Raw genomic sequence first — 20,538 nt, 5'->3', positions numbered from 1 at the left:
GGTCTGGAAAAGACCCGGGGCTACGCTGATTTCGGAGCTGTCGGGACTGGGGGCTAGCAAGCCTTTTGGCTGTAGCTCCTGAGATTCTATCCGGGGCTACAACCAAAAGACCATGGGGCTATAGCCCCCTTAGCCCCCCCCTAGCAATGCCTCTGGCGGCAGCGTGCCATTTTTACCGGCACGGCTACCGCCGGGGGCCATAATGAGGCCCAACATTTTTATTTGCATAAGACACTCAGAAAAGAAGTCATGTAGACGTTTTCCAGTTAGACTCAGGGAGGTTACAGATGACTACTACCCCATCTGCAGTTATTCCTCTGTGGTCAGTATGTTAGATACTTTGGCCATTAGGTAGGAGGACATCGAAGACATAGTGGAAGGAGTTTGTAAACCATGTTTTGGTTATGAAAGCTGTGTTGAGATCGTTGTTGAAAAATGAGGTTGGCGATATCAGCGGTGTATGTGACTGCCGAGCGGGCCTTAACCATCATAACCGGGCGGAACTGAATCACAGGTGCATGTTGCAAGGGTGTACTGGGGATATTGACGAGATTCACCAGGGTAGCTGTCTGCGGCAGCTTTGAGTGTTTGGCTGTGCAATCTCTAGAGAGAATGGGAATGGGTTGTGCAGAGGGTATTAGGTCAATTCTCCCGAGGTCAATTCTCCAGAGGTCAATTGTGAAAAGGTCAATTATTATTTCAACCGCGGGTAGAGCAGACATATGGTGATGTCTACATGGTGTATGAGAGGCAAAGTAACTGACCCTTGTGTCTTTCCATGCACTGGTAAGACCAAACAGGAATTTCCCTTTTCTTCATCTGCCCTTCGCACCTGATGCCCGGGCGAGAGACGCTGTGGTGTAGCAGTTAAGAGAAAAGAAGGGGCCGGGCTAGATTCGGAGAGGTATTGCAGACATCTCAGGCAAATTAAACTGCATTCTTTATTCTAATCATTTTAAACCTTTGAGTGCCCTGAGGGAGTAAATGTATATAGATATAATCATTGAAGTCCTGGCAATGAAAGAGTTGCAAACATGATTACACATGCCTGTGCATTGTCAATGGTGAATCATTCTCATATATCTGGAAACCAAGTATGCTGGCTGATTGCCAAACCCTTCCTCGAGTTTCCACACACAAACTCATAAAGGTGACAAACCCAGGAGAAAAAGCGACAAAGGTGCTGGCGGCGAAGGAAGCTCACTTCACGTAGCCCAAGGGATGGACGCCACCAGGGAGAGCCATGGCCAGCAAAAACAAGAGGAGGAAAGGTAAGCCAAGGTGTCCCTATACTTTATTACATTGAGCCAATATATGGATGCAAGGTTTTATAATTTGCATTCTGGATGCATGCTGTGCCATTTAGCCAAAACTCATTTACCTCATATGACTTTTTTAATGAAGCACCATTTTATTTCATTTTTTATTTATTTTACACTTTTAAAGCGCTCCCATAGTCCGTGGTCATCGAGGCGCTGTTACAGGAATATATTAGTTTCACCAATACTGTTGCCAACTATCTCGAAACAGCACAGCAGGCAACACAACAACGTATACAATGACTTGTGCGCAGTGTTTGTGGCGGTTGTATACGAATTGTTCGTATTACAACTGTTCGAATGACAATTGACCTTTTCACAATTGACCGAATTGTGAAGGTCAATTGTAAAATATATGCGGGGGGAACCCCCCGCAACCCCACACCCAACCCAAACCTGCCCAAAACCCCATATACATATATATATATATATATATATTACCAAAGCGATATATATATATATATATATATATATATATATATATACACACGTGATCAAGGGCTCAGTATAGCGCGAAACGCGTTGTTTGCAGGCTGCCCTGCCTAGGCGTCCTGCTGTTTTGTCTTTTATGTGCTGCTTTGTATCGTGCATTTGTGCTTTGCACGATGCATTTGATTTTTTAATAATTTTGGGCTAACATTAAAGACATCAGTAATTTTCATGCTGTGTCTCTGGTGTTTTTTTCTGACCCCCCCCCACAGAACCTGGCACTTGTCCCTTTGTGCCTGCGGTGAGTGCGTTTCACCTCTTCCTCCTTTTTTCTAATATATATATATATATATATATATATATGCGGTCAATTGTGAAAAGGTCAATTGTGACCCTTTAAATTCGGTCAATTGTTCATTTGAACAATTGTAAACAAACAATTTGGGTAATACCTTTGTGGCGCATTAGCATCATCATCCTAGGCACCGATGTATCACTTGAGCAAAATTTAAAAGCTCATTAATTAACATAAATTACATAATAATAAGAAGAAGAATTTGATGATTTATATAGCACTCCTTGCCCAATTCCTTCAGCTTCTAGGCACTGTAATAATCAGTGCCACTATTTTTTCCCACATGTCTAACTCAATGTTGTTTGTTTATTTATTTGGTAATGCGCACTGAACCCTTAGATAGCTGGGCGCAACAGATACAAGTATACTTGAGGCTTAGTTACAGCATGTGGATAGGTGCAGTAAACACAATGAGGGTACAGTGCATAATGGTACAGTGCATAATGGATTACATACAGCATGTGGATAGGTACAGTAAACACAATGAGGGTACAGTGCATAGTGGATAACATACAGCATGTGGATAGGTACAGTAAACACAATGAGGGTACAGTGCATAGTGGATAACATACAGCATGTGGATAGGTACAGTAAACACAATGAGGGTACAGTGCGTAATGGATAACATACAGCATGTGGATAGGTACAGTAAACACAATGAGGGTACAGTGCATAGTGGATAACATACAGCATGTGGATAGGTACAGTAAACACAATGAGGGTACAGTGCGTAATGGATAACATACAGCATGTGGATAGGTACAGTAAACACAATGAGGGTACAGTGCGTAGTGGATAACATACAGCATGTGGATAGGTACAGTAAACACAATGAGGGTACAGTGCATAGTGGATAACATATACAGCATGTGGATAGGTACAGTAAACACAATGAGGGTACAGTGCATAGTGGATAACATACAGCATGTGGATAGGTACAGTAAACACAATGAGGGTACAGTGCATAATGGATAACATACAAGGCAAGTGCAGTGGTCAACATAATAGTGGCATAGAAAGGTTCAGTAGATGAGAATTGTTGAGTAGTTGGGTGCGCCTAGGGCACAGTACAACAGGCCAGTCTTAGTTGTCATTGGCACAAAGCCTATTTATCATAATACGTCTAAATTTAGGGTATGGTTGTTCAGATCTGAAGGCTAAGGGGAGTGCATTCCAAGCTAAGGCTGCTTTTACTTTGCTTTTTAATGTATGGACCTTGGGCTGAATGGACCTGATGGGGATTTCAAACCTATGTCACAATGCATTGTCCTGTCCCCAATGCGAGCATGTTTTACCTGCCACACATGTAAATTATTGTTCACTGGTACGTTGTTAGGAAAACATACATTATATGCATTCAACTAATGGCAAGCCTGAAAATCCTTAAGACATGCATAATTGGGAATCGTGGATATCATGCTGCTGTCGTGCTGCCTGAGCCGCACAATAGCATCCCAGAGCCCCAATATATGGGTCTCGCTTTGGCGTCAGTTCTGTTTTTACTTATCATATTCTGAGACCCGATATCTTTGCTCTGCGTCTTTTTATTCGACGTTTCAATGGGGTTCAGGGTGAAATCGCTTCCAGCGCCGTGCAAAGCCTGAACAGTAAGATCACAAAAAGGGAAAGCCAAATAAATACAGCTTGACTCCTTTCAGTCAAGGCACCGTGAAAATGTTCGCGTGTAATCTTTAACTCAAGAATGCCTCGTGTCAGCACCAAAAGGGTGTTTGCTAAACAACCGCGGGCTATTCTCACTCCGTCGCCCAGTCAAGGCAGGCCGGTGCGTGCACAGTTCTCTGGATAGCGCCGAAACATGGCAGCAGTTCCCAGATCTCAAGTGTGCGTTTCCTCTGTCAGCTGCATTGTTCTTCATACATCATGAGATCATGGGGATTATATATTGCCAATAATACTCTATAATACAAAAATTATAGTCATAAAAGCAAAGAGAAATACACAAAATATTCCAATCAATCAATGTTTATTTCGGATAGGAAGCATCTATCCATGAAACAGCACATACCATTCATGAATTATAATTCCAAGATTGACCTGCCCCTCTGCTGGCTCCTGTCGTTTCTCTGCAGTGTGTTTTCTCTGATGCTACACATAGGCATATCTGCTGCCTATTCAGCGGTTCCTCAGGTTCCCTGGGCTGTGTTTTCTTCGGTGACACACATTGGCATATTTACTGCCCCTTCAGCGGTTCCTCAGGTTCCCTGGGCTGTGTTTTCTTCGGTGACACACATTGGCATATTTACTGCCCCTTCAGCGGTTCCTCAGGTTCCCTGGGCTGTGTTTTCTTCGGTGGCACACATAGACATATTTACTGCCCCTTCAGTGGTTCCTCAGGTTCCCTGGGCTGTGTTTTCTTCTGTGGCACACATTGGCATATTTACTGCCCCTTCAGTGGTTCCTCAGGTTCCCTGGGCTGTGTTTTCTTCTCTGGCACACATTGGCATATTTACTCCCCTTCAGTGGTTCCTCAGGTTCCCTGGGCCGTGTTTTCTTCTCTGGCACACATTGGCATATTTACTGCCCCTTCAGCGGTTCCTCAGGTTCCCTGGGCTGTGTTTTCTTCGGTGACACACATTGGCATATTTACTGCCCCTTCAGCGGTTCCTCAGGTTCCCTGGGCTGTGTTTTCTTCGGTGACACACATAGACATATTTACTGCCCCTTCAGCGGTTCCTCAGGTTCCCTGGGCTGTGTTTTCTTCTGTGGCACACATTGGCATATTTACTGCCCCTTCAGTGGTTCCTCAGGTTCCATGGGCTGTGTTTTCTTCTCTGGCACACATTGGCATATTTACTGCCCCTTCAGTGGTTCCTCAGGTTCCCTGGGCCGTGTTTTCTTCTGTGGCACACATTGGCATATTTACTGCCCCTTCAGTGGTTCCTCAGGTTCCCTGGGTCGTGTTTTCTTCTGTGGCACACATTGGCATATTTACTGCCCCTACGCAGGCTCCTGTTGTTTCTCTGTAGTGTGTTTTCTTCTGTGGCACACATTGGCATATTTACTGCCCCTTCAGCGGTTCCTCAGGTTCCCTGGGCTATGTTTTCTTCTCTGGCACACATTGGCATATTTACTGCCCCTTCAGCGGTTCCTCAGGTTCCCTGGGCTGTGTTTTCTTCGGTGACACACATAGACATATTTACTGCCCCTTCAGCGGTTCCTCAGGTTCCCTGGGCTGTGTTTTCTTCTGTGGCACACATTGGCATATTTACTGCCCCTTCAGCGGTTCCTCAGGTTCCCTGGGCTGTGCTTTCTTCTCTGGCACACATTGGCATATTTACTGCCCCTTCAGCGGTTCCTCAGGTTCCCTGGGCTGTGTTTTCTTCTGTGACACATATAGACATATTTACTGCCCCTTCAGCGGTTCCTCAGGTTCCCTGGGCTGTGTTTTCTTCTGTGGCACGCATTGGCATATTTACTGCCCCTTCAGCGGTTCCTCAGGTTCCCTGGGCTGTGTTTTCTTCTGTGACACAGATAGACATATTTACTGCCCCTTCAGCGGTTCTTCAGGTTCCCTGGGCTGTGTTTTCTTCTGTGGCACACATTGGCATATTTACTGCCCCTACGCTGGCTCCTGTTGTTTCTCTGTAGTGTGTTTTCTTCAGTGACCTGCGTAGATATATTTACAGCCCCTATAAGTGCTTCCGGGTGGTTCTCTGAGGATGATGTGTAGAGCTTCTGCTTCTGTTTTACTTGCCAAGACTTTGCTTTTTTTGTACTTAACGTGGTGAATGAGTGTCCCGAATGTCTTTGTATCTGAAAAAGTGCAGTTAATAAATATGAATACTGTGGGCCTCATTATAACCCTGGCGCTCCTGGAATGAAGGGGGCCGGTACAGCACCGGCCCCCTTCATTCCTGGAGCACCGATTACAAGCTTCTCATCGCGGGACCAAGATCGCATGCCTGGTAAAACCAGGCGTGCTTTCCGGTCCCGCGAGGGGAAGAGGGAGGCAATAACCGGCCAGACATAATCTGCCCATTATTATCTCCCTCCCCATTCCCATTGATCCCTATAGGGGCTCAAATGGGAATGGGGATGGGTTCCTGCATGGAGGACTTACCGGGTCCTCCTATGTCGGAGTAACCCGGTAAGTCCCCATTGCAGGAACCCGGTAATGGAGCCCGGAACTGAGGCAGCCATAGAGCTATAGCTGAGGGAGAACATTACAACTGGTCCTGAGGGAGGACGGATGAGGAGTATCCAGAGGCATTATCCTATCTGCTTTCTGGCTCTAGTATGGCGGTGTGGCTCGCCTCCTTGCAATAATTAAAGACCCGATTCATGGAATAATGTGCCCATGAGCTAGGGACTTTGCATGCCATTCTGTGTGCAAAACCCCCTTGGTCGATTCATGGAATCCACTTTGCATGTTTTTTTCCTCCGGACCCTGCAGGGACTTTGTGCCGGTTTGGTACATCTCTGCAAGCAGCCGAGCAACATGCGCGAGACTCCGCGCAGAGTGTGGGCTGGGCCTGCACATAGATATAAATAGGGGGTGGAACGTGCATATTCCGCATCCTCCACACACAATGAGAAAGAACACAGCTTTAAGGGACGTGTAAAGGGATGGGCTGTGGGAGGAAAACACAAGCCCAGCACTTTGAGAAACCAAGCGTATTCAAGGATCTGACTGCGCAACATCACGTCAGGGAAAACATCATGCAAAGTTCCCGATCACACCACAAAGTGAATGCAGGTGCAAGGCCCTAATCGCATAAGATGCACTTCGTCCAATTGAGAATTTAGTGGTGCATGCATTCAGTTGGGGTTCCGATTGCACTTCGGGGTGCGCATATGCAGATGAGCAAGGTGCAGTCACGGTTTACGGGGGTTTGCTCGCAGTTTTACCGGAAAATTACTTGAGTTACAGAAAATGGTATGCATGTTATCGGGATGCTGTTTAGTTACAGGGCACCACACATAGTGTCGTCAGAGTGCTGGCTTACTTGCAGGGGACCCTACGCAAGATTACCTGGGTGCATGTGCTTGTGGCTGCTGAGCCCACAAAGGTAGGTATTTGGAACCCTTGCGTGGGGGCATGTTGTGGGCGTTCTGGCCGCTGCATGCGCAGAGGGATACTTTGTGGCCAGAATTCCAAGAATATGCGGAGCGTGCACAAGAGCCTCATGCGCGAGGGGACTCACAAAGACATTCTCGCCATGCGAAGTTTGCGGGGCTTATGCACACTTTCCTATGAATTGGCCCCCATATGGAGCGTGGCAGTAGGGGGAGCGTAGGAATTCGAGGCCCAACAAACAGTACATTTTTTTGCAATGGATGGTTGTTTTTTTTTGTTTTTTAAATTTGCTGTTCTATATTTGTGTGTATTATTCGTCTCAAGGTGCATAATAATAACGATTTGATCGCTGTAACTTCACAACTCGTTTTGTCCATTTCCTTTCATATAATAGGGATTTCTCTCTCCTTTCAATGTGTGTCCCCCTGTCTCGCTGTCCAGTTCATTGACTTCTGTTTCCTGCTCGCTGTCTCTCACTTTCCAGCTTTCCTTCTTTCACTCTCCCTCACACTTTATCTCTTTATCTAATGCATCCCCGTGTGTGTTGTACCCTCATTTTTGAGACAGAGTAAAACATACTTCTGCATTTACTGAACAACAGAGAAAATGCTTAGTTGTAAAAGCAGAGCGACAAAACTACGCAAACCTCTTGTGTGAGGTACAATGCCCAGGAATACTGGCCTTGGTGCAAACTCTACTACACCTCGTGGTAGGGTAGCCAATTGTCCCATATTTTGAGGGACTGCCCTTTTTCAGAGATTGTGTCCCAGATCTCGGATTCTGCCGCAGGAGACCCGGAAATATCCCTGTCTTGCGCCTGGACACTCTGCCGCAGCAGCATTGCCCCGTAGGAGCTGCACGCTTTTTCGAAAGGCAGAATTTCATTGCGGAAAGAAGTGCTGTACGTCGGACTCATTGCGCCTGATATGGATGACACGAACATTGCAGTACTGCAACCAGACCCCCAATATATTGCGTCATTGATTTCCAAATTTTGCAACAAGAATAAGGAAATATTGCGCCACCGTTACCTACCTTTTGCCTTGTTTATGCTACATTTAAATAGTTTTTCGTGGTTACTAAATGTCCTTGCGATTGAAATCGAACTCTCACACAGGGAGTTCCTGCATATAAATGATGTGTGGAGTTCTGGGTCAGTGGTGCTGCATATCATATTTTGACACAGATTTGCTGATCATACTAATTACAATAGGCGGCACTGGCAGATGGGTAGGAAGCATTGTAGCGCGTTAGCCCCATTAAAAAAGAAATATTTGGCTCATTTAGAAATTACAAATGTGGTGGCCTTGAGTGATCACAGGACACTTGTGTAGTAGAGTAAGGCGTTTATTTAGACACCTGGAGTGAGTGGAGTAACAGGAGTAATTGAGTCCAGGGCAGGGGAAGGGGCAAGTACTCACAGTTCTGTTCTACTGCCCTAAACAGTTATCTTCACTGCATGGTATCAGTTTAAGGGTGCTGATATCCCTTGTAAGCTAAAGCTCCCAGGAGGCTGTCCTCAGCCATGGAGTTCCGCTCTGCTCAAGGGGCCTGTCGATGAAAGGCTCTAGGAGGGCTAATTCCCCACAACAGGAGGAGCGCGGAGGCCCGTGTAGACTAGCAGAGCTAATTCCCCTCAACAGGAGGAGCGCCGAGGCCCGTGTAGACTAGCAGGGCTAATTCCCCACAACAGGAGGAGCGCTGAGGCCCGTGTAGACTAGAAGGGCTAATTCCCCTCAACAGGAGGAGCGCTGAGGCCCGTGTAGACTAGCAGAGCTAATTCCCCTCAACAGGAGGAGCGCTGAGGCCCGTGTAGACAGGAGGAGCGCGGAGGCCCGTGTAGACTAGGAGGGCTAATTCCCCTCAACAGAGGAGCGCTGAGGCCCGTGTAAACTCTGGTGCCTCCTCTCCGGCTCTGGCGCGAATCATGCATTTCTCGCGCTTCTCGCACAAAATCTCACGAGATCTCCGAGGGCCAATATCTCGCGAGGGGAGTCCCCACAACAATGTTGCTTTTTTTCTGAGAGTACAACATCGCTATGTGCTGTATCGTCTGTGTAACTCCTCTCTGTCATGTCATCAACGTGATATGACTGAGAAGAGAGGGGGAGGTTTGTCAGCGTGCATGGGCCATTCACCCAGAGACTTGTCAATGAGTGTATTGAACTGGCACCACTGTTAATATCCGCCATCACATGATGCTCTGGTCATCTGGTGCTTTATGGTATGTGCGCACAGTAGACTGCTGGAAAACCTTCTCTAAACAGTGCTAAGACGTCATGTTGTTTTTTTTTATAAAAGTCTTATTCTAACCCAATGTTTGAGTGAGTTGAGAAGACACGATTGCCATGTCATGCGTACTTTCCCTTCAAACTCGCCCACCAGCAATGAAAAGGAAGTATTTTGGAACTGGGCGTTGACGAATGCGCTATTTCGACAAAATGAATCATCAAATGTATGATGGAAAAAAGCCCACACCTGTTTCCCTCCCAGGTGATCACTGAATCAAGAAATGGAGAAATGCATACGTCATAAATCAGTATTCACCAAACACCTGCCGGCTCAGAGTGCAGTGACTAGCACCTCATCAACATACATCACCTTGCCCACACCCCAAACTTACTAAGTACATCTAACAACTGCAACTCACCAGAAGAACGTCAAACAACGGACGTTGACTCCCACTCTTAGAAGACACCCAAGCCCAAAACTGCAATTGTCCAAAGAGCGTGATTACCAAACGAACAGGCACAGAAACAAACACCAAACATGCAAAGACACTGGCAGGAATCCATCAATGAAGACAGAATACAAAAAATGAACATCAACAATGCTTTATTTGAAATGGTATATACATATGGCAGCACCAACATAGGTCTAGATGTAAATGCATTAGCATGTCTATAAAACGGCGCACACTTCTGAAGACAAGGCAAATGACAGAACACACAAAAACACATTAAGATAAACTGAGACACAAGAGAAACATCAGTCATAGTGCCCTTCTCCATTTCCCACTCCCAAGTGTGAAAGACAATGGGCCTCATTACGACCCAGGCGGTAAGGGGTTAACGGCTCCGTAACAGGTGGCGGCGCCGTTAACCCTTTACCGCCTAATTACGAGGTCCCTTTGCGGGTCCCGACCTTAACGGCTGGTTTTTACCAGCCGTTAAGGATTGGACCCGCAAAGGGACCTCGGAGGTATTTACGGTACCGCAATTTGTGGTACCATAACTACCACCTTCCCCATTTCCATTGAGCCCTATGGGGCAAAAATGGGAATGGGGAAGGGCCAATGGTAAATGGGGAATTACCGCCCCACCAACCTTGGAATGGGGCGGTAATTCCGCCATTCACCCTGGCGCAATCGGTAAAATACTGGCGGCAACCATGCCGCTACTAGTGCCATGGTTACCGCATGGGTTGTAATGACCCCCAATGCATGTTAGTACCCTCCCGCCATCAGGAATACCCACACCTGCCACTCTTCACAAACAAACCCACAAAGGAATGACCCGCCACGCCAATGAACCAATTCCTACCCATCCAACACAGTAAAAGTACAACCGCCATTAGACCACCCCCAACCACTGAGCAGACATTGGCCCTCATTCCGAGTATGGTGCTATTTGTGCCATGACTGCCTCCCATACCGGTACCGACTCCGGTTTGGTTCAATGGGGACTTACCAGTCCATTCCGACCTTGGAGGGACCAGTAAGTCCCCATATACCAAACCATTCCCCATTCCCATTCGAGCCCCCATTGGGCTCAATGGGAATGGGGAGGGGGCAATTAACGGGCCAGCATATGCCAATCCTGTTATTTGCGCCCAGGTTCCTTAACGGGTCCCGTCCTTAACACCTTGTCAGACCAGGTGTTAAGGAAGGGACCCGATAAGGGATCTCGTAGTAGGGCGGTAAGGGATTTCCGGCACCGGTCTCCTTACCGGTTCCCGGTATCCGTTACCGCCCTACTCAGAATGAGGGACATTGCCTCTTGTTATACCTCCAAACTATAATCAGGTCATTGGTCTTTCCGTTTATCACCATTCACAATTCTACCTCATGCTTTCTTTTGCGAGTGGTAAAAATGAGGTCTGCAAATAAACACATTACATTTTTGTATTACGACTTATATTCCGAAAAATACAAAACAATTCTTTTTAAGAAATCATCAAGATATATAAGAGTATTGATGCCAGTTTGAGATGGCAACCATTGCCACTATATTGCCTAAACAGCATCCGTTCAGTAAGAGAGAATTTACCCATGATGCAATGCATTTTAGATCTTGCATTTGCATAACATTTCTTTCAAGAGGCCTGCCCTATGTTGCCTGAGCTGGTCAGGAATATAGGAAGGAGCGTGGGTGCACACCTCTTACTATAATATCCAATTGTCTTTTCGGAGCAAGTCATCTGGCAGTTCTGTTAATGCTATGTAAAGTTATGTGATGGAATTTTATTTAATGCTTGATTGTAGCTATTAGACTTTTTGAAAGATGATGGCCCTTAAGAACGTTCAATTAAATTGAAATGATATTTGTTAGTACTCAAATATCAAGAAAAATGAGCCTCTTGGTGCAGGACCAAACCTCAATAGAATATTGAAACTCAAAATCATAGAAATTGGAACATACTCATGATAATACAATCCAACAATGATCCCAAGGTTTGTAGAAGGCAGCAGTTAAGCACATTTAAAAGCAGTGCAACTAAAACTGTTCATACAGAGGGAGGGCCTACGAGAGAAGATGATCCAGTAAAGAGATTGAGAATGCAATCCGAATGGTGGAGAAAAACAATACATTAGACAGTGGATTGACACTAAAAGGCCACCTAGATTGCCAGAGTGGATAGCATTGGCCCTCTGGAGGCTTTCAGGAAACCAATCTAAGTATGTCTATGCTGGAAACGCATGCATGGAAAGCTGGGGTTAATTTTAGGTGAGCAAAGCTACTAACCGTCAGTACGTATTTCGCTCACCTAGTGAGATATCCTTCGACAATCATTGCATTGGTGGGAATATGTCACCAAATGGAGAACCACTTTCAAAAATAAAATAGCTTTCAGAGTGCAAAACTTGCCAAAGCTCTACTTGACAAGCAGGATTAGTGGTTGAACAGCAAAGAAAGGCAAAGATGTCAGCCATGTTTAAACAGGGTAGGCTGAACGCCCGGCTGCTAATAGGAAAAACGAGTTCAGTAAGGTTGCAAGGGAATTGAAACGAGGCTGTGAGTGCAACAGGGTGGTGAGGAAAGGAGTGCAACGGCATCTTATCAGGGACTCGGGGTGAAGTATGGAGATCAAAGAAGAGGCTGGTGGGGCTTTGCTGTCTGAGATAAAAGTCAGAGAGGTGCGAGGAAAGAAACAAAATGGAGGCAGGGATGACCGAGGGAATGAGGTGAAGGCGGGACAAGAGACAAAGCAGCTACAAATGGAATAAAGTTGTAACAGGTCCACAAAGGAATGGGTAAGAGTGGTGGGCACAAAAATGTACTGGACAAACAGGGACGACTGGCAAAACATTGCCAATAGCGAGGAAACCACATGCACAATGTAAAAGTATTTTTAGGTAAGACACATCCATGGATATATTTCAGTAAGAATATATTTCAGGAAATAAGGTTCAGGCAGAACAAAAAAGATAATATTTGGTGTTTCCACACTTCTACGAAAGCAAAACATGTACTTGTGGTTCGTTCCAATACTTTGACAGCGGGCTAACGGACTGTGGGCCATTTGTTGCCCAGTTGCTGACTTCAAAATCTACTGATAGTGCCCCAGAGAAGAGCCTAAGCGTGGCAGTGCCGCCACCTCAGCCTCTGATACGAGAAGACATGTTGGATGAAGCGCTTCTTAGAGTGTGAGGTTTACACTCTAAATTGGTTTCTCTCTGTTTATTTAGTAAATTATCTAAAATGACTGCCAAAGTCTTTAGCTTATCAAAAAGAGCAAATGTCTGGAACTGCACTAGGAGTTTCCTTTTTTCGTGTTAAAGTAATGCCAAGAGGCTGATGTCTGGACATACTGAGAAGCCCGTGAGAAATCATGACTGTTTCCTCTGCATCAGAACAGTAACCTGCCTTTAACATAGCTCTCTTGGATCACAGGGTTTGCCACAGCGCTGTGATTAACAGACATTCCTGTCACACAATTGAACAGCCCTTCATTAATTGACCTTGTTGAAGGGCTGACGAAGTCCTGAACCGTTTCAAGCCTGTGGACTTTCAGGTTTTACATAGAATGTGGCAACGAGTGCTTCCCTCACTGACCTATGTGGGCGGCTCAGCTCTGAAGAGAACTGTGTACAGTTCATTAACAGCCTTTAGACGATGCATAAACTACTCTAGCTCTACCTGACATATCATACGCAGATCTAGCAACTCTCTTTGTATTGCTCACTGTCTCTCTCTGTCGTCTTTTTCACTGTCTCCCACTCGCTGTATCTGCCTCTTGGTGATTCAGCCTCTTTGTATGTCTCTGCCTCTTTCTCTCTCTGCCTCTTTCTATGTCTCTGTCTCTTTCTATGTTAGTGAGATCCGTGTTGTGAGGTAGACATTTGGTAAAACCACCTCAGTCATTTCTGGCAGTGAGAGAAAGTCTCAACAAATCTGCCCAAGTATGCTCCTTCCAGATCCTTCTCTCGGATACCCCTTCCATCCTCCTCAGAGCTCGATCACCATTACCTGATCTGAAATATGGACCTGTGACAACTCATTGTCGGCCATCTCGGTGAAAAGACCTCCTACAGTAGCCTGCTCAGCGCAAAACAGTGAAGCACCATTTGCAAATGGCAATTTGTTCCTTTTGTGAGAGATTGTTTGAATAGTACCCAAGGGAGAAGTTTTTCTTAAAATGTGATGCACATTGTGCATTTTAAATATATGTATTCAGCAACAATGGTCAGAAACACTAGCCGCATAGTGAAGTAAATCATCAAACTGGCCCATATTGGCCAAAAAAAGGGCCCACTTTGACCCAAAAAACTGGCCCACACTAGCATTTTGCGTTTTTGGTTCGGGCATTGCCCCATTGACCGATAGATTAGCCCGAGCCTGTGCACCCGTGGCGAGAGGAACTTGTGCACTGAACTAGGTGTGTGCTAACCTGATCTGCCCTGAAATGGCCATCAGCCAAACATCATTTGCACTGATTTATTAATTGAGATTAACACAGAAGGGAACCTGCTTTTTTATCAAACAAAATAACCGCAAAATAAAAACCTAACTTTCCAAATCACAATCTTTAAAATGCTAAACAGCTAAAGCCACTAAAACACAGAGCTAATCCTCCAATAGAAATCTTTTATTTAAAAAAAGCGAGTTTAATGTTAAAACAGATCTGTTTTATTTATATAATTTGTGTATTCTATGATATAACAGAGCACATGAAGTACATTATAAGGATATTACAAGTGACATTAAAGTTCTCTGTCTCTAAAAAGCACTTAGGATCCGACTCATGGAATTGTTAGCGCGGTGCAAAGTGCACTGCCAACAAACACCCTGATTCAAAGAGCGGAGCAATGAGTATTTTTTCTCTGTAAAGTGGCTTTGCACCAGTGCAAAGTTACTGCAGTCCCTTGCACTGCAACAATACACTTTGTGCCACTCTGTGAATCAGGGTGTTTGTTGGCAGTGCAAAGTTACTCTGCATCAGTGCAAAGTAATTTTTGCACCGTGCAAAAAATTCCACAAATCAGGCCCTTCATTTTTTGATCTCACACTTCATATGACACAGAACTCCTCATGCATTTAAAATATTTTTTTAATCGTTTGAAGTCAATTATTCTGTATATAAATTGTGCCTTCTTTCTAAACAGCCTTCTCAACGTAACCTTTAATGTTTAATGTTTACTACCTAAGTTGTTTGTGACCCATAAGTATGGTTACCAGAGACTCCATGGGCCACATTCATGGAATCATTTGCACAGAAATGTGGGACTTTGCGGGTCAATCAGTGCGCAAAACCCCCTCTGTCGATTCATGGAATCAACTTTGCAGGACTTTTTCAAACTTTGCGGGCCAGGCCTGTGCAGAGAGTTAAATAGGGGGGCACAACATGCATATTACCCATGCTCCGCGCAGAATGAGGAAGAACAAGGCGTCACACGGGTGTGTTGAGGGATGGCCTGCGTGAGGAAATCGCAAGCCCAGCCCCATGCAAAAACAAGCGTGTTCATCTCTGTGACTGCGCAACATCAGGTTGGGGAAATCAGCATACAAAGCTCCTGATCACACCGCTGCGAATAAGCAGACGCAAGGCCCCAAGAGCATACGAATCACCACGCAACAGTAAGATTGGACCAGGAATTTAAGGGTGCGTGCACACATAGGGGGTGCCATTTGCAGTTAGGGGAGTGTGTATGCAGTGTAGCAGGTTGCAGGCGAGGTATACGGGGGTTCGCATGCAGACTGACCAGAGTTTTACCTGAGTTATGGAAAATGGAGCGCATGTTGTCGGGGTGATAGTAACAGTTCTGGGGGACCACATGTAGTGTCGCAGAGGTGTTGCCTTGGTTTCAGGGGACCACACGCACTATTACCACGGTGCATGAGTTCACGGCCAAGGAGCCCGCAAAGTTAGGTGTATGTGGCTGGATTTGCTTTCCATCGGGGCGTGTGGGGGGGCATTTCGGCAGCAACGTGCGCATAGGGTTACTTAGAGGGAAACATTACATGAATGTGCTCAGCGTGCAATTAATTTTCAGCATGCAGGGACGCACAAGGCCCTTGGTGTTGTGGGGACTTTGCAGGATCTATGCACACTTTTGCATGAATCAGACCCTTTGTCTTTTTACCTATTGTTGTAGGAGCCAAACTTAATAACTGCAAGCCTATTGTCGGGTCAGCACCTCGAGCCATCTCACAGAAATGCCCTGGTGTGTTGGTTCATACCTCATTTTTTTCTGTTTGCATACACGATCTCTAAAGGCCCATTCCTGTCAGGGTGCTAAAGGATACGTGCCAACAAGGCCCCAGGATTGCAGTGAACTTCAGGGAAAGACTTTTGTGTCTGTCCTTAGACCGAAGAGAATGTGTTGTTCATCGATGTGACAACATAGTCAATAGCAAGAAACAGCTTCCATTGGGAGCAAAATGGCTGCCTCTTTGTTCCCTTCATTTTGTAGCATTGATACAATCATGGGAACTGATTTTTTGTTATAACTCTCTTCTTACAGTGAGAACATCAACGGAATAAAGTGATAGTTAACGTTTTAAACAACTGGATTTGCCTAGGTGTAATTCTAGAAAAACACATTTTTTTTACATGGTTCAAAGTGCCTATGCACTGACTTTGCCCTGCAAAAATACATTTTGCACAGTTCCAAGAATCAGGGCTTGTTTCGGAAGTGCAAAGTCACTTTTCAGAACCGTGCAAACAATTCCATGAATCAGGCCCAATACAGATATATATACTTAAATCATTTTATTCTATTTTTATTTTAAAAACATACTTTAGGCACAAAGCAAACATGATAAACATATAAATAGACTCATTTTGTCATATAAAGATAAACATCTCATTTCTAAAGAAAAGAACAGGAAATTGAAATACAGAAAATTCAAAAAGTGAAAAGACGGAGGAACACACATAAATGTGTTGCAAAGCACAACATGATATGAGCAAGGATATGAAACTATGACCTATGACAAATCCAGTTCCTGGCAGTGGAGGCACCATAAATAAAAGCGATAAACATCTCATCATCCGGGTAGATCACAAGCACTGTCACATTCCTGCTAGGTCTCTTGAGGATCTCAACCAGAAAGTGTCCCCACGGTTCAGTGGGTAAGTCACCTGGCACTGATGGTCTCCCTAATGAATTTTATAAAGCCCTCCCTGATTCCGCACTACAGCTTCTGTGTGATGTTCTTAACGATGCCTTTGAGTCTGGTTCCCTACCAGATACAATGAGACATGCATTGATTACGGTGCTGAGAAAGAAAGACAGATCTGCTACAAGGTGCGAGAATTATCGGCCGATCAGTCTGATCAACTGTGACTGTAAAATATTGGCCAAAATCCTGGCTGTTTCCCTGAATAAGGTCATTTCAACTCTGGTACATGAGAACCAGGTAGGTTTTGTCTCTGGTAGGGCAGTGGCGGATAACATGAGACGCCTGCTATTGACAATTGAGAAGGGCCATAGTCAACCAGTTGCCAGTGCGGTAATCTCCCTAGATGCTGAAAAGGCATTTGATCGTGTTGAATGGAACTTTTTGTTCGCATGCTTGGGGAAAATGAACTTTGGACACGATTTCCAGCGTTGGGTTAAACTGTTATACAATAATGCCTCTGCAAGTGTGCTGACGAATGGACTTATCTCTGATCCATTTGAGCTTCATCGTGGTACAAGGCAGGGTTGCCCTCTTTCACCTCTCTTATTTATTTTATCTATGGAACCACTTGCAGTGAGCTTGCGGGCAGACGTACGTCTTCTACCTGTTATTGGAAATGGTCGGGATAATTTGGTTTGGTTGTATGCTGACGATTTGCTGATTGCCCTGCAAGACCCAGCTGTTGGTATTTCGTATTTAATGCAAGATACTCAATCCTTTTCCTTGGTGTCAGGATATAAGATTAATTGGAGCAAATCAGAGATCCTGCCTGTCAATGGGTTGTGTCAAAGACATACATGTGTTCAGCTTCCATTCAGGTGGTGTGCTGAAAAGTTGAAGTATCTTGGAATATGGATTGGAGCGGATATAGTGAAGTTGCCAGCCATTAATTTTTCTTGGCTCCTTCCGATTCTTAGATCGGATTTGGTAAGGTGGAGTCTTTTGAAATTGTCGACCTGGGGCAGAATCAACTGTTTGAAAATGAACCTGGCACCTCGGATAAACTATTTGTTAAGCATGCTCCCAATTAAGATACCTGGAAACATCTTTAAAGAGATCAATAGGATTATGCAGAACTTTATTTGGAATGGGAAACCTCCGAGGCTCGCAATTTGGAAGCTTCAACTCCCATTGAAATTGGGTGGAATGAACTTGCCTAATTTCTCAGACTACCATTTGTCGTTTTCCACTCGTCATTTGTGCAGAGTTATTGACTCTGGAGATGTACAGTCTGAACATTCTGACCTCTTATCCTGGGAATGCAGTGCTGTTTCCCAATTGGACCCGAAAGCGTTGCTGACTACTCAGAAGAACAAATCAAAAAAAGTCAGCTCTCTTACTTCATTCTTGCGAGACTGTTGGTGTGAGCTCTCGAATCGTGTGAGTGCTGACCCATATTTACACCCAGATGCCTCCATATGGAATAACCCAGCCTTGAAATATCAGGGTAAACCTCTGTTTTGGGTGGAATGTTTTGTGGCTGGCATCAAATATATTGGAGATTTGTTTGAGGGGGACAACTGGTTGACGTACGCTCAGCTTGGCCAGATGTATGACATGTCAGAATGCTCGTTTGCTGAATATAGGAAACTGAAGGTTATTATTTCAGCTTGTGTTGAGATGCCACAATTGACTGGTCAAAGTCCTGCTTGGACAGCTCTATCTGTATGCTTGAGTGCCTCACACCCTGCTTCTACCATGTATGGAATTATAAAAGCTACTCGGAAAGGTGATCCGAGATTGCCTGCAATTTGGGCGGAGGAATTGGGGGAAGATGTTAACTTCAGATGTTGGCGGAGGTGCTGTGAAAACACTCGTTTGGTAAGTTTGGATTGGTCCCTCAGAGCTTCTCAAACTAAGTTGTTGTTCAGGGCCTATTGGACGCCGGAGAAACTATTCAGGAGACGACTTTTAGACAACAATCTTTGCTGGAAGTGTAAATGTTCGAGAGGATCTCTGAGTCATTTGATTTGGTCCTGTCCCAAGACGATGCAATTCTGGGATAAGGTTCGGGAGAGGTTGAGTCTGGTCTTAGATGTCACAATCCCCATGAATGCTTCATTACTGATTTTGGGTGATGACTCTTCTCTGGAGGAAATTGTCTTTGGTAACAGAGTTTGGTTGCTTCGTGCATGCATGGTTGCTAAAAAAATCATATTGAGGTCATGGAAATCAAGTACTTCATTTAACATTGATGACTGGGTGGAGGAGCTACTTACTGTTTCAACATATGAAAAAGCCATTTACAAACTCACTGGTGACATTGAAAAATTTTGGGACATTTGGAGCTGCTTTCTTGATGCATATGGATAAACCTGATCTTTGATCTGGGGTATTATGTACTTACCTTTGAACACTCATAATCTGTATAATACCTATAGTTTGTGTGATGGTTTTTGTAATGCCCTTTTGTCTGAGGTATAGTATTTTGCAGTGAAATTTTTGGTTTATGTCTTCTACTCCTACGCTCTTATTCTCTTTCTTCCTTTTCTTTTTCTTTTTCTTCTTTTCCTCTCTTCCTTCTTGTTCTATTTTTGATGTTTATATGTTTGGATTGTTTATGGCACATTGATTACTTTGCTTTCACTTGGTTGATATGTGTGAATTTCATGGACTGCTGTTCATTTATTTATGTTTGCTTACTGTGAAAATAAAAATTTAAATTAAAAAAAAAAAGAAAGTGTCCCCACAAGGCGCACTTCCAGCAGCAATCCTAGTCCACGTGGTTCTCATCTTTCCAATCTCCTGGGATCCATTCGTGGTCAATAGCAAAAATACCATCCAGCAGTTCTGATTTGGGAAAGTTTAGTGGAAAGTCACGGGAAGGTCCGCCTGTATTTATTACGACCCGGAGACCACACGTGACATGTGTCATGGCTAACTCTGTGCTGAATTATTAGTCGGAATCCTGAATCACCTGAATTTTTCTCGTTTTCGGACTGTCCCGAATTTCCCAAACTTTTCAAAGATTTGAGTGAACGCGTTCAAGCAGGCAGATTTGCATGGATTTATATAAGGAAGTTGCTGGAGCTTCTCCTCAGTTGTTGGGAATCAGAGGAGTGTGGTGTGGACTGGTGTCTGTTGCTGTTTGAGAGCATCCATTTTCTTTTTAGGTAGGGATTTTTGAGCTTGAGGCTACAATACATTTATAGGGAGAGGCAGAAAGAACAAACATTTAAAAGGAGAGGAAGATTTCAATGTTTCTTGCTGTTTGCTGGAGCATTTTACTTTCATTTTAGATAGGAGTTTTTGGACTTTGAAATAAAACTTAATTTTGTGTTGTGCATTTAATATTACAGTGGGGAACATAGGTAGGGTGATTTTAGGCAAACAACAGTTAAAAACAATCTGTGATTATCTTTAGAGAGTTCACTTTCTCTTCCAGGCAACTCAACAATTTACTTCACACATAGCCACTGTGTCTGCTCGAAGTAACAGAATCTCGATGGAACGCAATCTCACACGCAATATTTATTTAATACACATTTGGGAAACCAGAAACAAATATGAGGGTGCTGTAAACATTGTTGAAGGTGGTGATCACAGACGGTG

At 44.6% G+C, this 20,538-nt stretch overlaps 1 protein-coding gene across 1 annotated transcript in view; it reads left to right on the top strand.

The window, feature by feature from the left end:
* The first annotated feature begins 1,169 nt into the window (after positions 1-1,169).
* The window catches only part of LOC138467576 (chitin synthase chs-2-like), a 282,914-nt gene continuing 263,545 nt past the window's right edge, over positions 1,170-20,538 (top strand). Inside the window, exon 1 of the mRNA XM_069607709.1 lies at positions 1,170-1,271. Coding sequence (XP_069463810.1) covers positions 1,222-1,271 — 50 coding nt within the window. The 5' untranslated portion in view covers positions 1,170-1,221. The remainder of the gene's footprint in view (positions 1,272-20,538) is intronic.

The sequence above is a fragment of the Ambystoma mexicanum genome, chromosome 4q, assembly GCF_040938575.1.
Source record: "Ambystoma mexicanum isolate Mex_15411 chromosome 4q, UKY_AmexF1_1, whole genome shotgun sequence".
In the NCBI taxonomy this organism is placed as follows: domain Eukaryota; kingdom Metazoa; phylum Chordata; class Amphibia; order Caudata; family Ambystomatidae; genus Ambystoma; species Ambystoma mexicanum.
Note: the sequence above shows the minus strand (reverse complement) of the source record. Positions and strands in the feature narration are given on the sequence as shown.